Here is a 15,380-nt window from a genome sequence, read left to right as displayed (position 1 = left end):
AAAAAATACCGAAAAATACCAAAGGAGTATTTATCTCAGATTTTCTCACCTAACTGGAACAATCATGAACTTAAATATGTAGCATAGTAGCACTGAAAAGTCAAAAAACAAAACAAAAAAAAAAACGGTAGTGATAAGACTTGCAAAAGTCGATCCTGAGGAGGAGCAAAAGTGAACGGAATTGGTTGAACATGTTTAGGTCCAAGTAGACCAGAGATTCCCCAATGATATTGGGAATTCCCGACAGAGAAGCCCCCATTAGGGACATCTCAGGAAACCTTTAGGAGGAAAGCAGGAGTGTTGACATGAAAAAGTCAAGTCGCGGCTGATTCTTTTATGCGTCTGCTTTTGTTAGATTTCCATGGCGGCGAAATAGGGCTAGTGGGAGTAGGCCTTTTGGAGGATCCTGTCTGTGGGGTAGAAGTGTCCATTGCTGGATCCAACGAAATGAGCTTCAGGGACAGTAGGATCTTTTCTCCCTCAGCTAGGGATGAGAAGGAGTAATTTTTTCCATTAATTGAAAATTTCAGGGCAAATGGAAAGGCCCACCAGTACCGAATTTCCTTTTGAGACAAAACCGATAGCAGGGGCTTTAGGGACCTGCGCCTCTGGATGGTTAGGGGGGATATATCTGCGAAAATTTGAATGTTGATTCCTTGAAACAAAATGGAAGGATGTTGACGTGAGGCTTTCATTACTTCCTCTTTCACTGAATAGTAATGTGGTTTTACTACAATGTCTCTGGGTGAGCCGTCCTTCCTGAGAGGGCCTAAGGATCTGTGAGCCCTGTCCAGTTCTAATTTATGACCATTAATTGATGGCAAAAGGTGTTTTAAGAGGTCTTGAACTGCTGTGGGAACATCCAAAATGGATTCAGGGAGCCCCCTGACCCTAAAATTCTCTCTTCTCGAACGATTTTCGAGGTCGTCAATTCTGTTCAAAGCAGTGTCAAGTTGTTCTTGTAAAGATTGTATATGGTCAGTGTTCTGGTTAGCCCTGGAGACTGTGATATCCAATTTTTGCTCTATCACCTCCATTCTGGAACCAAGGTTCTGGAAATCGGATCTAATATCATTAGTTATCTTATTAGCAGTAGTGGCTAGGCCCCTTTCCAGCAATTCAGATAGTTTTAAGAAGAGTTCCCCTGCGTTTTGAGGCATGATGGGTTCCTGGCTGCCTGAGGAGAAAATGGCGCCTGAGGGGGACAGAGCGGCTCCCATATGAGTATTATGAGGGACAGAGTGCTGCTGTGATGGGTTCCCTTTATGAGGCTCTGAGGCAGCAGGTGAGAGGGACAAGAGGAGAGGAGCTCCATGTGCAGCCATTTCAGCATAGGAGACCGGGTTCTGGGATGCAGCCTGTCTGCCCTCCTTCCTTCCCTCAGCGTTAGCTTCTATTACCTGAGGTGCGGTCGCCATTTTGGATTCGACCGCGACCTCCGTCGGCGTAGAGCTTGTCCTCCGGTCCCGCCGGACCGAGCTGTTGTGCATGGGCTATTAGCCCTGAGCTTCCCCGAGGTGTACAACCAAAAGTTTCGGCTGCCGGCTGCCCTCGTCCGAGGCTAGGACGGCGGAATGGCCGGGGCAGTGCGGAGCTCCGAGCTTAAGCCGCCATCACGGGAGCCTCCGCGCATGCGCCCTCCTAAATTACATTTTTAGGTGCAGATTTCAGTATTTAGGCTACAAACAAGTACGCTAGGCAAATACTGTAGCAATGTGATTTAAGGTAGATATTAAGGTAAAAAAAAACATATTTTTGTTATTTTCCATATAATAAGGGCAAATTATTTAGTCACATCACCCCCTGCCTCCATCGCCCTCTGCCACCAACACCCCCTGCCTTCACCCCCCTCTGCGGTGCCACAATCTCCCCCTACCTCCAATCTCCCTCTGCCTCCAATCTCCCTCTGCCTCCAATCTCCCCCAGGCCCCCTGCCTCCAATCACCCCCTGCCTCCAACCCCCTCTGCGGTGCCACCAACAACCCCTGTTTCCATCCCCACCCTCTGTGATGCCACCATCCCCCTCTGCGGTGCCACCAACACCCCTTGCCTCCAATTACCCCTGCCATTAACACCCCCTGCCTCCTATCTCCCACAGGCCCCCTGCCTCCAATAACCCCCTGCCTCCATCGTCCCCTGCCTCCATCCCCCTCTGTGGTGCCACCAACAATCCCTGTCTCCATCCCTCACCCTCTGCGGTGCCACCATCACCCTCTGCGGTGCCACCATCACCCTCTGCGGTGCCTCCAATCGCCCCCTGCCTCCAATCACCCCCTGCCACTAACACCCCCTGCCTCCAATCTCCCCCTGCCTCCATTGCCCCCTGCCTCCACCCCCCTCTGCGGTGCCACCGCAAGCCACCATCACCCCCTGCCTCCAATCACCCCCTGCCTCCAATCTCCATGCGCAGTTCCAAGCCAAACCGATCTCGGCTATTTTTACTGGCACATTTCCACAACCACGGACATTTACGAACGGGGGGAAAAAGTGCCAGTTTTTACGAACTGTCCCGTAAAAATACGGACGGTTGGCAACACTGATCCCTGTGCAGGCTGTCCCATTCATGTCAACTGGGATGCAGCGACTGCACAGACACAGCCACTGCTCCCTATTTGAAAGCCATGCAGGTTCATGACCCCCCATTGCTGACAGTGTGTGCAGCCACTGTATCCCAATTAACATTAAAGCGGGAGTTCACCCGAAATTTTTTTTTTAACCTTAGATTAATGCTCATTTTGTCAAGGGGAATCGGGTAGTTTTTTTTAAATCTAAGCAGTACTTACCGTTTTAGAGAGCGATCTTCTCCGCCGCTTCCGGGTATGGTCTTCGGGACTGGGCGTTCCAATTTGATTGACAGTCTTCCGACGGTCGCATACATCGCGTCACGAGTAGCCGAAAGAAGCCGAATGTCGGTGCGGCTCTATACGGCGCCTGCGCACCGACGTTCGGCTACTTTCGGAAAATCGTGACGCGATGTATGCGACCGTCGGAAGCCTGTCGGAATACTGTCAATCAAATAGGAATGCCCAGTCCCGCAGCCCATACCCGGAAGCGGCGGAGAAGATCGCTCTCTAAAACGGTAAGTACTGCTTAGATTTTAAAAAAACTACCCGATTCCCCTTCACAAAATGAGCATCAATCTAATGTTAAAAATTAACTTTTCGGGTGAACCTCCACTTTAATGGGACTGCCTGCACTGGGATGCACAGAGCACCTATGCATCTCTGTTTGGGTAAACACAGGCCTGGCATGGGTGTACGCTGTAATATGCCTATGTGAACGAGGCCTACATTTGCTCTAAACCACCTCTAAAAACGTGCTTCACAGTGGGTCGCTTTTCAGAGGGCTGGTAGAGCCTGCCTCTGTGTAAATAAGCTCAATGAGCAGCTCCAGCAAATGCATTGCAGAAAGCCCATTAGAGCCCCTCAGAATGAAAACAATGGCACAATGACCACCCCGCCTGTATCTCAGGTCTTTAGGACTCATTTACAGTGTGATGAGAAGGAGCTAAACAGTTCCATTTTTATACTGGAGATATCAGAACTACTATTAAAATCAAACTCCTTTCACATTTGTATTTGTAGACAGACACTTGAGTCAGGCCACGTCATATAGACTTTATTATTTGCCAGCCTGACTCCTGTCAGCGGTGTGGCGGAGCGGGGAGGAGGACAGGAAGTTTGTCATCAGCCAGCCACCGTACATGTCAGCGCACACTGCCAGGAGTAAAGATGGCGGCGCCTAGTGACCAAGCAGACTGCGAGAATACCGATGAAAATATTTTATACGATCTTCTGATAAACACCGAGTGGCCCCCGGAGCCCGATGTCCAGGTCAGGGGCAGTAGGGGGTGGGGTGCAGATGTACAATTGGGGGCTTTATGAGGACAGATCTGCCCATGTCCTGTACAGCCTGGTGAATGGCACGGGACACGTAGCAATACACAGCGCTGGGCACATCTGTCCAACCTCCACTTCAATCATAGGGATCCAATGCACCGGACAGAGAAATGCTGCTTGCCTGGCTTTGGTAGTTTCTGAGTCACTGGCTCCGAACAAGCATGCTCCCAGTGAAGGCAGAATTTCTGGGCTGGATACCTGTTCTGGGGCTCTGGTTCTATAAAGCACAAATCAAACCAAAACTTTTTTTCATTTAAATGTAGGATGGTGTGGCGTGTGGGTGAGTTTTATAACTGGTGGTGTGTTTGCCATCCCCCCAGCACCACGTTTTTTCTTGGTGAATGAGGGTGGGAAACGCATATAAAATGAGAGCGCAGACGTGTAACGGATTCAAAAAGAATGATCGCCAGTTGGCAGGTCTGGAAAGTGGCGGTAACATTAGCATCATACAAAGCGTGTGTCACATGTAATGCAGCCCATTCATTTTTATTCTATGTGCGAGAAAATAAGTCGCTGAACATTTTGAAAAAATTGCACCATACTAAAACGCATGGTGTGGCTTCATGCATTTTGGCGCATATTCACAGAAGCGAGAGGGAGCCGTGAAAAATTCATGGCACTGCCGCATTTCTTCAAAAGGGCAATGCGTTTCTGGATATTGTGGGAAATCGCATAATATTGCTCACGTTCCCACAATGCACAAATGTGAAGGTAGCCTCATGAATGTGACGGCTTCCTGCCCCAGGCTTGTCGTTGCCAGGATGCTGGTAACTAATGACTAGAGGTGGGCTCGGGTGTGTTCGAAATGCCACATGCCCATTCCCGCCAGGAAGCCCACACCGTACACCGTTTCCCGGGATCAGAAAATGCCTCACTGCGTGTGATTAGCTCTGTGCAGTGTCTGCTTCCTGGCGGGATCGGCATTTGGGATTTTGAACATACCTGAGCCCATTTTTGCAAACCAATCCAGCTGCTGTAAACAAAGGTGCTGGTGTCCTTACCCAAATATGACAATGCCTACGTTTATTCAAGTACAGCAATTGGGCTGGCTTTCCTCATTGGTTGCTTGGAAGCTGTTAGCTACACAGCTGCCTGCGTCTTAGCAACCAATGACACATCCCCAGCCCAATTCAGGTGCCAGACGGGAGGGTTTCAGGCTCACCACTGAATGTAAACAAAGGGGCCGATGTCCTCATCCAAATATGACAATGTCCATCTTTGGTCATAGACAGGAATCTGGGATTGGGGGTGTGTCATTGTTTGCTAGGACACGGTTGGCTACACAGCTGCCTGCGTCTTGGCAACCAATGACACATCCCCAGCCCAATTCAGCTGCCAGACGGGAGGTTTTCAGGCTCACCACTGAATGTAAACAAAGGGGCCGGTGTCCTCATCCAAATATGACAATGCCCATCTTTGGTCATAGACAGGAATCTGGGATTGGGGGTGTGTCATTGTTTGCTAGGACACGGTTGGCTACACAGCTGCTTGCGTCTTGGCAACCAATGACCTAATGCAGCTGACAGCATCCTAGTAACCAAAGTTGCTCGGAAATGGGGTGTTCGCAGGGTTCACCCCTCTGCTTCCATGCAATTAAATTCACAGACATCTTTCTGACCAGAACATGAATTTGTTGCAGGCATCAATTGACATGTGCAGGCACAACATGTTTTTTAGGCGTGTTTTCTGAATTTCAGGGACTGTGTTTTTGTTGCTTTCTCTGTCCCCACTAAAAAGATTTTCGTGTCACTTTTTGTCCTGGTTACATCACTGGACCCGGAAGTGAGGAGAAGCCTCCTCGATGGGGACACAGACAATAGAGGTAGTAGGTGGTTGTAGTTGTTGTGCCCGGGAAACACATCTGCCGTGTGTCCAGCCCCCCCCCCCCAAAGAAATTAATTACAGATATCGCTATCATGCATGGTGCACATTCACAGGAGCATGGGAGTGCCATTAAAAGTGAATGTTTCCAAAAGGGCAGCCTGTTTCTGTGCATTGTGGGAAAGTGCAGAATTTTGTGTACGTCACAAATGTGAACACAGCCTCATTGATGTCATAGCTATCTGCTCCAGTATTGTAGTTACTAGGGTGCTGGTAACCAATAATGCACCCCTGGCCCCATTCAGATTTCCAATGTAAACAAAGGGTCTGATTTCCTCACCCAAATATTGCAATGCCCACGTTTGGTCATGGACAGGAATCTAGGGGTGTGTCTTCGGTTCCTAGGACCCTGTTGGCTACACAGCTGCCTCCACCATAGCAACCAATAACACTATACAGCTGACAGCATCCTAGTAACCAGGGAAACTGTGTGGCTCGGGCATGGAGTGTCCACAGGGTTCACCCCTCATCGTGCCTTCATGCGATAAATTCGCATACATCTTTTTGACTAGTACATAAATTTGTTGCAGGCATCCTTTGAGGCCCAACACCGTTTTTAAAAGTGTCTACGATATGCTTTCTGAATTCCAGGGATTGTGTTTTTGTTGGTTTCTCTGTCTCCACTAAAAAGATTTCACGTCACTTCTTGTCCTGATCACTCCACCGGAACAGGAAGTGAGAGGAAGCCTCCTCGATGGGGACACAGACAATAGAGGCTCTTGTACACAGCTGTAGTTGTGGTGCCCAGGAACCACAGTCTGTAGTGTGTTTGTTGGCACAGGTGTTTACTTAAGCCTCTTACACACGGTCTGATTATCCAACGGGAATTGTGTGACGACAGGCTGTTGTCGGAAAATCCGACCGTTTGTATGCTCCATAGGACAATTGTCGGATTTTCCGCCAACAAATGTGGGATTGCATGCTTTAAAATTGTCTGCTAACAAATGTGTTTTGATGGATTAACCGATCGTGTGTACACAAGTCCGTCGGACAAAACTCCAAAGTACAAACATGCATGCTCCGAACCAATGCCAACCATAAGACAAAATTAGCAGAAGTTGCCCAAAGGGTGGCGCTAAAGAGCTGAAAAAAACACAGTTTTGTGTTTGTTGGACGATAATTCTTTGCCATTTGAATGCAATACAAGTTCCTGGACAATGCCCTTCGGACAAAAGTCCTAAGCTTTGTCCGATGAAAATCCGATTGTGTGTATGAGGCCTTTACGCTCACTTTTTGGACATTTTCTGAAATGTATTCTTTTGTTAATTTCTTTTTATAAATTAGACTGGGTCAGGAATGACAGACCTGTGAGCAGCATATTCTCCATAGAAGATTGGCAAAGGCAACCTACAGATTTCTCTTATGACAGATTTACTTTAACCACTTGAAGACCAGGCCTTCTCTGGCACTTTTTGTTTATAAAGTTTAAATCAGTATTTTTGTTAGAAAATTAGTTATAACCCCAAATGTATATATCATTTTTTTTTAGCAGAGAACCTAGGGAATATTTTGGCAATTTTTAGAATTTTTATGTCAAACGGTATTTGCGCATGCTTCTGGGCTTGCTTTGACAGCCAGTGGTCGGCGTCGTGCAGCTGGTAACAGCCCTCCAGAATGCTCCTGAAGTCGGTCACAAATTAGTCTATAGCCCGATACTGAGCTGCAAAGAACTTCTCATCCATTCCGAGGAGAGACATGATGCCCACCTCCTCCTCCGCCCGCCCAGCTGTCCTTGGACTTCCAAAAGTCGGCTTGCGATCACCCTCCTCACACGCCGAGCTGCTGCTAATCTCCTCCGCAGCCCCCATGACGGGTGTCCGACATGGCTGCTGCTTTCTCTGGATTGGCCAGCAGAGAGTCAGTCAGTGCCAAGGTTCTGTGTAGGGACGTGGCCTTCAGCCCCTCATGTTCCTTGGCAAAGCTGGTAAGGAAACCAGTGGCTGTGGCCTAGGCAGCAGTACGCTCTAGGCGACTGCCTAGTTTGCCTAGCGGTAGTGCTGGCCCTGAAAGCAAGCATTCCTCAAGGGAAGATTGCCTTATTTTTCATACATTTTCACAGTAAGAAAATGCCGAAGTCTAAAGCTTAGGTACACACCACAAGTTTTTTTGTTCAACCAGCAGACTAAACAAAAAAAAACCTTACAGATCGCTGTACTAACACATCTGAGGCCCCGTACACACGTCCGAGAAACTCGACCGGCAAAACACGTAATTTTGCTCGTCGAGTTCCTTGTGAAGCCGCCGAGGATCTCGGCGAGCCAGGTTTCCCCATTACCTAACGAGAAAATAGAGAACATGTTCTCTATTTGGTTTCCTCGGCAGAATACGGCTCCCATCGAGTTTCTGGCTGAATTCTGCCGAGAAACTCTGTCGTGTGTACGGGGCCTTATGGTAGTACAGCGATCTCCCTGCTAAGTTATCCCAATGATTAGCTCTGATTGGATGCTGGTTTTCCAGAATGTTCATTGGACAAAAGGCAGTTGTGAGACCAGCTTCTGTTGGACAAGGAGCTGTCTGCTGCTTTCTGTCAAACCGACCATTTCCCGCCAATTTGTGGTCCGTGCGTACCCAGCTTTAGGACCAACATGACAGCCAGGCACCTGACATTTTCAGGCAGTAGTCAGCAGAAGCAGCCCTGTATTTACTTTTTATGGTGGTTTTCATTGATGATGCGTGATCAGTGCTACACAACTAAACCACGTAGCTACTCTGAAGCCCTGTACACACGGCCAGGAATCCGGTCAGGAAAAAAAACGTTGGTTTTCCTGACGGGATTCCTGGCAAGCTTGCCTTGCAAAGTCGTATATACAGAAGGCCACTCAAAAAAAAAAAACGCTGTTCTTTTGAATGGCAAGAACGCGGTGACGTCATCGACTACGACGAGCCGGCGTCTCGTCGCATTCGATTCCGTCGCCATCTTGCTACACCCCACACTAACTTTGTATGCTACTGCGCATGCGTCGAAGTGTTATTAAGCATTCGCGGTTTCGTTACCCTGCAGGTAAGCATACAGACAACCGGTTTTCTCGTCGGGAAACACTTTGCCTGGAATCCCGACTCGAAAATAGAGAGCAGGTTCTCTATTTTCCCATCGGGATTCCTGGCTGTTTTCCTGATGGAAAAACTGCTAGGGAGCATACACACGGCTGGGATTCCCGGCCAAATGCTCTCCTGGCAGTTTTCCTGCCGGGAAAACCGGTCATGTGTACGAGGCTTGAGGGTATTAGGAAAGCTTCTGGAAAGTTTTGGAAGTGCCTGTTGATTCTTGGATATTGTTTAGAAGCAGAACTGACATCCCCTGTGTAAGAAGTTATGCTGGCGGTCACTATTTCTCTGAGGATCGGCTGTCATACAGGAAATGCATGATTGAAATATTTGTCTTTACAAATGCTAATTGTTGGGATGTTTGATCTGCAGGTCATATTTTTATTGAGTGATTCTATACTAAGGTTTATGTATCCCTATACCTAAAAACTTTTTCCTTTTTTTAGTTTTGGATAGGATAGAGAAGGGATAGATCTTGTGCTTGGTTATATTTGGCTGCCTGTCTCCCATTGAGGGGATTTCTTCATATTTCCTGCTCTGGAGACCTAACAGGATGTGAGAGAAAAAACACTGCTTAGGCAATTTACTGCGTACATAGAGCAGAGGTCTTGCATGTTTTGGACCTACAAACATACACAGGTCAGCACTTGGCTGTATAAAACAAAACGAAAAAAATTCAGAGTCCTGCATATGGACCGTATTTTGTGCTCTACCTTCATGATAAAACTTATGCCCATGGTCGGAATTTCCACCGAGAAAAGTTCGATGTGAGCTTTTGGTCGGAAATGCCGACCATGTGTAGGCCCCCCATGGGACTTTTTCTGTCGGAATTTGAGAGCTGGTTCTCAATTTTTCAGACGGGAAACGTTGTTGTCGGAAATTCCGATGGTCTGTATGCAATTCCGACGTGCAAAAAAACATGCATGGTCGGAATCAATTTGACCCATGCTCTGAATCATTGAACTTCAGTCTTCTCTTGTCATATTGTACGTCACTGCGTTCTTGACGGTCGGAATTTTGTGTGACCATGTGTATGCAACACAAGTTTGAGCCAACATTCCTTCGGAAAAAAAAATCCACAGTTTTCATCAGGGCTGTGGAGTCGAAATCGGAGTCGAGGAGTCGGGGGGAATTTGGGGTACCTGGAGTCGGAGTCGGCCAACAATACTCCGACTCCGAAATAAAAAGGAAGTTTAAATGTTCCAATTCACAAAAAGTTATAATTAATGACTTCTCTACTGTAAGAATAAAGACCAATGCATGCAGTGCCTCATGTATCTGGCAGAGGCAATTCTCTTCCTTAGAACTCTACATTGAATTGATTTGCATTTACTAAGCCTATAACTACATTTCAAGATTAATATAAACCATTTCTAGGTTTTACAGATTTTGTTTTTGGTTCATTATAGATAAGCTTCGTTTTTGTTCTAAAACAACCAAATAATGTGGTTTGTATTTTTGAACTGGTAAAGATCCTGTTCCTGATGTTTATGCCTGCTGCTACTATCCAGCCACTTGATTGATTAATAAAAAAAAATTAATAAAACTTTGTTTTCATTGGCCCGAATTTAGAGAGCAATTGCGCCTGCGTAACCATAGTTACGCAGCACAATTGCTGACTTTCTCCGGCGTTACGAATGCTCCTGATTCAGGAACATCGTAACGCCGACTGCAGCCTAAAATCTTAGTGGCATAAGGCTCTTATGCCACGCATATTTTAGGCTGCATTCTTGCGATGACCGCTAGGGGGCGCTCCCATTGTGCTCAGTGTATAGTATGCAAAATACATACTAACACCGATTCACAATGTTGCGCGAGCCCTGCGTACGCAAGTTACGTAGTTTCCGTACGGCGTGTTTAGCGTAAGGCTGCCCCTTCTAATAGTAGGGGCAGCCAATGCTAAAGGATACCCGTTGTTCCCGCGTCGCGATATTTGAAATCTACGTCGTTTGCTTAAGTGATTCGCTGGACGCCATTCACGTTCACTTGGAAGCAAATGACGTCCTTGCGATGTCATTTGCCGCAATGCACGTCGGGAAAGTTTCCCGACGGAGCATGCGCTCTACGCTCGGCGCGGGAGCGCGCCTAATTTAGAGTTGAAAATATGTTTATTAGAATTTTAACATGTTATACATGAACAGCATGAGGTGTCACAATTGGGGTACAGTCATAAATAGGTAGTAGTAGAGAGTCAGCCCAATGGCTATCTCCCACAGCAGGACTCCCACCAGCATATAACATAACAGGAACAATTATGACAAGAACCCGAAACAAAAATTGTGAGCGGCCAAAATGGCCTCTTAGTAGGTGACAACATTACAACTAGAGTCTCCAGGAAGGAAACAATAAAAAAAAAAATAAAAAAAAAAAAAAATGACACATAAGACAAAAAAGAACCAAGGCCGAAAACAAAAAAAAACAAAAAAAGAACAAGAAAAATAAGAATAAAAATAGGGGGGTAAGAATCAGGGGCACGAGAGGGCGGGGAGGGAGGGGGAAGGAAATAAGAGAGAGAGAATAGAAGGAAAGGAGAGGAGAGAGAGAAGAAAACCAGAGGAGGATCATGGGGGAGTGTGAGAGTTGCTGAGGGGGCGAATGGAAGAAATAATGTAAATAAAGTGGGGGGGAGAACCTAGTTTATCTTAAGGAGGTGACATAGACGGAGGCGATCAGGGGTGATTATGGTTGGGTGGACAACATGTTCGCCAGGGTGTCAGAGGAAGAGAGAGCGCGCCTAATTTAAATGATTCCCGTCCCCTACGGGATCATTTAAATTGCGTGCTCTAGCGCCGGGCAATTTTGCCGGCGCGCCCGCGCAATTCACGGAACTTCTGCTCCGTGAATCAAGGGCAGCAGAGCAAATTTGCGGTGGTCTCCGCAAAAAAAACGCAAAAAAAACGCAAATCTCTTTGAATCCGGGCCAGTGTGTTTGTCTTTTGCTTAAACTGTGCAATACAGTAGACTGTTGGCTTCCCAGCCAGTAGTCCTGTGGTAGGTTGCGTTTCTTTCCCTCAAGGAATGTATAAAATACATTCGCATATTAATACAGAGGAGTCGGAAGTACATAAAACTGAGGAGTCGGAGTTGGAACATTTATCTACCGACTCCACAGCCCTGGTTTTCATGTCGGAATTTCCAATCATGTGTACGCGGCATTAGGCTACTTTCACACTGAGGCGCTATATCGCTAAAAAAAGCGCCTTGAAAGAACCTCTCTTTTCACTCCCAATGGGCCCGGGCGGGACGGCGGCTCCTAAATGGGCCCGGGGCGGGACGGCGGTTCCTAAATGGGCCCGGGCGGCGGGTCCCAAATGGGTCTGGATGGGACAGCGGCTCAGTCTGCATTCGGGACCGCCGTCCGCCATTTAGTGATGCCTGGTTTAGGGTGTTCATTTTTTTATTTTTTTTTTATGAAAAGATGAGCTTGCACTTTAATGCTGTACTAATAGATAAAAGAGCTGCACTAATTTGTGTCTTTTATATTTTATCTTATTATTCTTTTATTAATCTTTAAAGGGAACCTGGCGCATGGGCCTGTCTTTTCTGTACCCGCTGCCTGTATTCTGTAACTTCACAGCAAGGAATAAATTGCTTTTTTAATGTGGGGAAGATTAAACTATTATCACCATTGTGTAACATTTGTATGAACTTTAGGAAGTAAACATCCCTTATGTATTTGGTTATAAGCCCGGTGTTGTATTATTTGCTACTTATTCTTGGCTCCGCTGTTTGCATTGCTGCCAGTAAGATTTGTCACATAGTATAAGTTGGGCATTCATGTAATTATCCTTTTTTATTTTCAGCCTCGAGGGAATCGTGAGCATGGAGCATCGTTTGTCCTCACAAAGGCTGTTACAGGTACGCAGAGATCTTCCATTATCCTGACCCAGAGCCGGATATAATCTGTACTGTACATTACCACTGTTTACTCCGTGCCCAAATACAATCATTCCACTAGTATTCTGCACCTCCTGTAGTTGCTGCAGTGCTGTGTCCTTTGTCCCTGTCAGCGGAGCAGCAGATGGCTAATTCTGGGAGCCGTGGCCCAGCAGCTGTAATAATGATGATGTATACAGGTTCTGCTCCGGTCTTAGTGGGCTCCACAGCTGTGGTTCCACATTCTGCTTCTACTAATAAATAGTCTGCCAGGCACAAGCCGCTGAGAACGCTGAAAGCTATTCACAGCACTTCCATAGGCTGCGTTTATAAATGCATTTATTCCCTATGCATTACAGATCACAAGCTGCAGTCTATGGCTTTAGTAGTGGAAGTTCTGGGGCATGGCAGTAAGAAGGACATGCCTGGCAGACTAGATGATTACATGGTAATGCACACAGGCAATTCAGATTATCTGTCCACGGTTCCTTGTTTGTGCCTGAGTTCTACGTAAAGAGTAACTTTAGTTCAGGAAAAAAAACATTCCCCTCTGGGTGATCAGTGTACATTGCAAGGATTTGAACAGACTTTGTTACAGATTCCTACCTTTTGTTATTCTTTAGAAATGGCTGTTTGTGTCCATTTATAAAGTGAATGGGAGTGATTTTCTAAGTCTCAATTAGCTGCTGTACTTGCACGGTTCTAATGAGGAAAGTTGCAGGGTCTGCATCCTTTTAGACGTGATTTCCCTTTGGAATTTTATCACCAAAAAATATGTTTATTGCAGGGGATGCTTAAAATCTGATTTGTATCACACATGTAGGAAATTACATATGTGGGGGGAGTCCTGTACACCATCAGTGTACAGAACACCTCCAGGTTACCATATTGCATTGCATATTACAGAAAATGACAGAGCTGCAGATTGAAAATGAAATTTTTAAAAACATTCAATTACAATATGTTTGTGTAGCAATTGTATATCCTGTATTATTTCCACTTTTCTACAAAAGTGGAGTTACCCTTTAACGAGACTCTGTCACTTTACCCATTCATGTCAGTTACAGGTTCAAGTTCAACTCTAGGGCCTAGTACACACGAGAGGATTTATCCACGGATACGGTCCACCGGACCATTTCCGCGGATAATTCCTCTCGAGGATTTGCGAGGATTTGGATCCGATGGAGTGTACTCACCATCGGATCGAAATCCGCGCCGAAATCCCCTCGCGATGATGTGTTGCGACGTTGCCGCGATGATGACGCAGCGACGTGCGCGACGCTGTCATAAAAGGAATTCCACGAATGCGTCGAATCATTACGACGCATGCGGGGGATCCATTCGGACGGATTGATCCGGTGAGTCTGTACAGACCAGCGGATCAATCCGTTGGGATGGATTCCAGCGGATAGATTTGAAAGCATGTCTTCAAATTTCTATCCGCTTGAAATCCATCCCAGGGGATAAAAATCCGCGGAAACAGATCCGCTGGATTGTACACACCAGAGGATCTATCCGCTGGAGCCGGTTCGCAGATCAATTCCAGCGGATGGATCCTCTCGTGTGTACGGGGCCTTGGTATGATCTTAAAGAGGAAGTAAACCCTCTTAAAATAATCCCAGAAAAAAAAAAACCTGCAAGAGAAAGGCTCCTCGTTCCCCTCCGCCGCCATGTCCCCTCGGAGCTTCTTCCTGGTATCGCCGCACCGGCGCTATGATCCCATTCAGAATGCCGGGACACTCGGTGCACCTGTGGCATGCGCCATAGACATTGGTGCAGTGTTTTCTGCATATATCTCCTTAAGCGTGTATGTTTAAGAGATATTTATTGCACCTACAGGTAAGCCTTAATCTAGGCTTACTTGTAGGTGCAAGTTGTGAAAGTAGGTTTACAACCACTTTAAAGCCCAATTCCAAGAATGCAATTATGTATTTCTTACCTGTCTTTCTCTACTCAAACTCTGGTCTGTGGGTGAAACCTTGGCCTCATTTTGTAGAAAGCAAGTACATTAACCCTGTGTTGTACATTGAGGAGGCTGGAGTGCAACTGCTGCCAGCCAGTTTCAGCTTAGAGAGGCAGCACTGGAGGGACGAATAGGCTAAGTATTTATCCTTATTCCTCGATCCCTAACTGTTGCAGTGCTGGAGGGGGCACCACTGCAAGAGTGGATTTTCTCAATATTCCTGGAGTTGGGCTTTAATTACATAGTTACTTAGGTTGTGCCAAGCTGGACCAATATATGCATATTTCATATCTGGTGGGGAAGCTGGCAGTCGCTGTAGTAGTTGATGTTACTATGGTGATTGTGGTGATGATCTGGGTTTTATGGTGAGCAAATTGCCCTCTGCACACTGACCACAGGGGATGCTTAAGCAGGCTGTAGGTGACTTGATTTCCTTTCTTTCCTTCTACCACGGGTGGAAGGAAAGAAAATGACTCCATTCCCCAATCAATACAGTCAGTGTTGATGGGGGAATCCCTTCTGTAGCGCTATTGTGTTCTCCTGGAATGGCGGCTTTAGGTATCCCTCCTTGACAGCAGAACACAATGATCACTGCTGGTGGCTACAACCGGTGCAGTAATCGAATGTGATAAATCTGACAGGTTGGTTGTACCCAAGTCGATCAATGGGTCGACTTGGGTACCCATCGATCCACGAATGGCCAGCTTTACAAAGGA

At 46.7% G+C, this 15,380-nt stretch overlaps 1 protein-coding gene across 1 annotated transcript in view; it reads left to right on the top strand.

Moving 5' to 3' along the window:
* The first annotated feature begins 3,692 nt into the window (after positions 1 to 3,692).
* The window catches only part of NBAS (NBAS subunit of NRZ tethering complex), a 975,710-nt gene continuing 964,022 nt past the window's right edge, over positions 3,693 to 15,380 (top strand). Inside the window, exons 1-2 of the mRNA XM_040348578.1 lie at positions 3,693 to 3,833; positions 12,629 to 12,683. Coding sequence (XP_040204512.1) covers positions 3,732 to 3,833; positions 12,629 to 12,683 — 157 coding nt within the window. The 5' untranslated portion in view covers positions 3,693 to 3,731. The remainder of the gene's footprint in view (positions 3,834 to 12,628; positions 12,684 to 15,380) is intronic.

Source organism: Rana temporaria, chromosome 4 (genome assembly GCF_905171775.1).
Source record: "Rana temporaria chromosome 4, aRanTem1.1, whole genome shotgun sequence".
Classification (NCBI taxonomy): domain Eukaryota; kingdom Metazoa; phylum Chordata; class Amphibia; order Anura; family Ranidae; genus Rana; species Rana temporaria.
The sequence above is the reverse complement of the archived record's forward strand: the minus strand, read 5'-3'. Positions and strand labels throughout refer to the sequence as shown.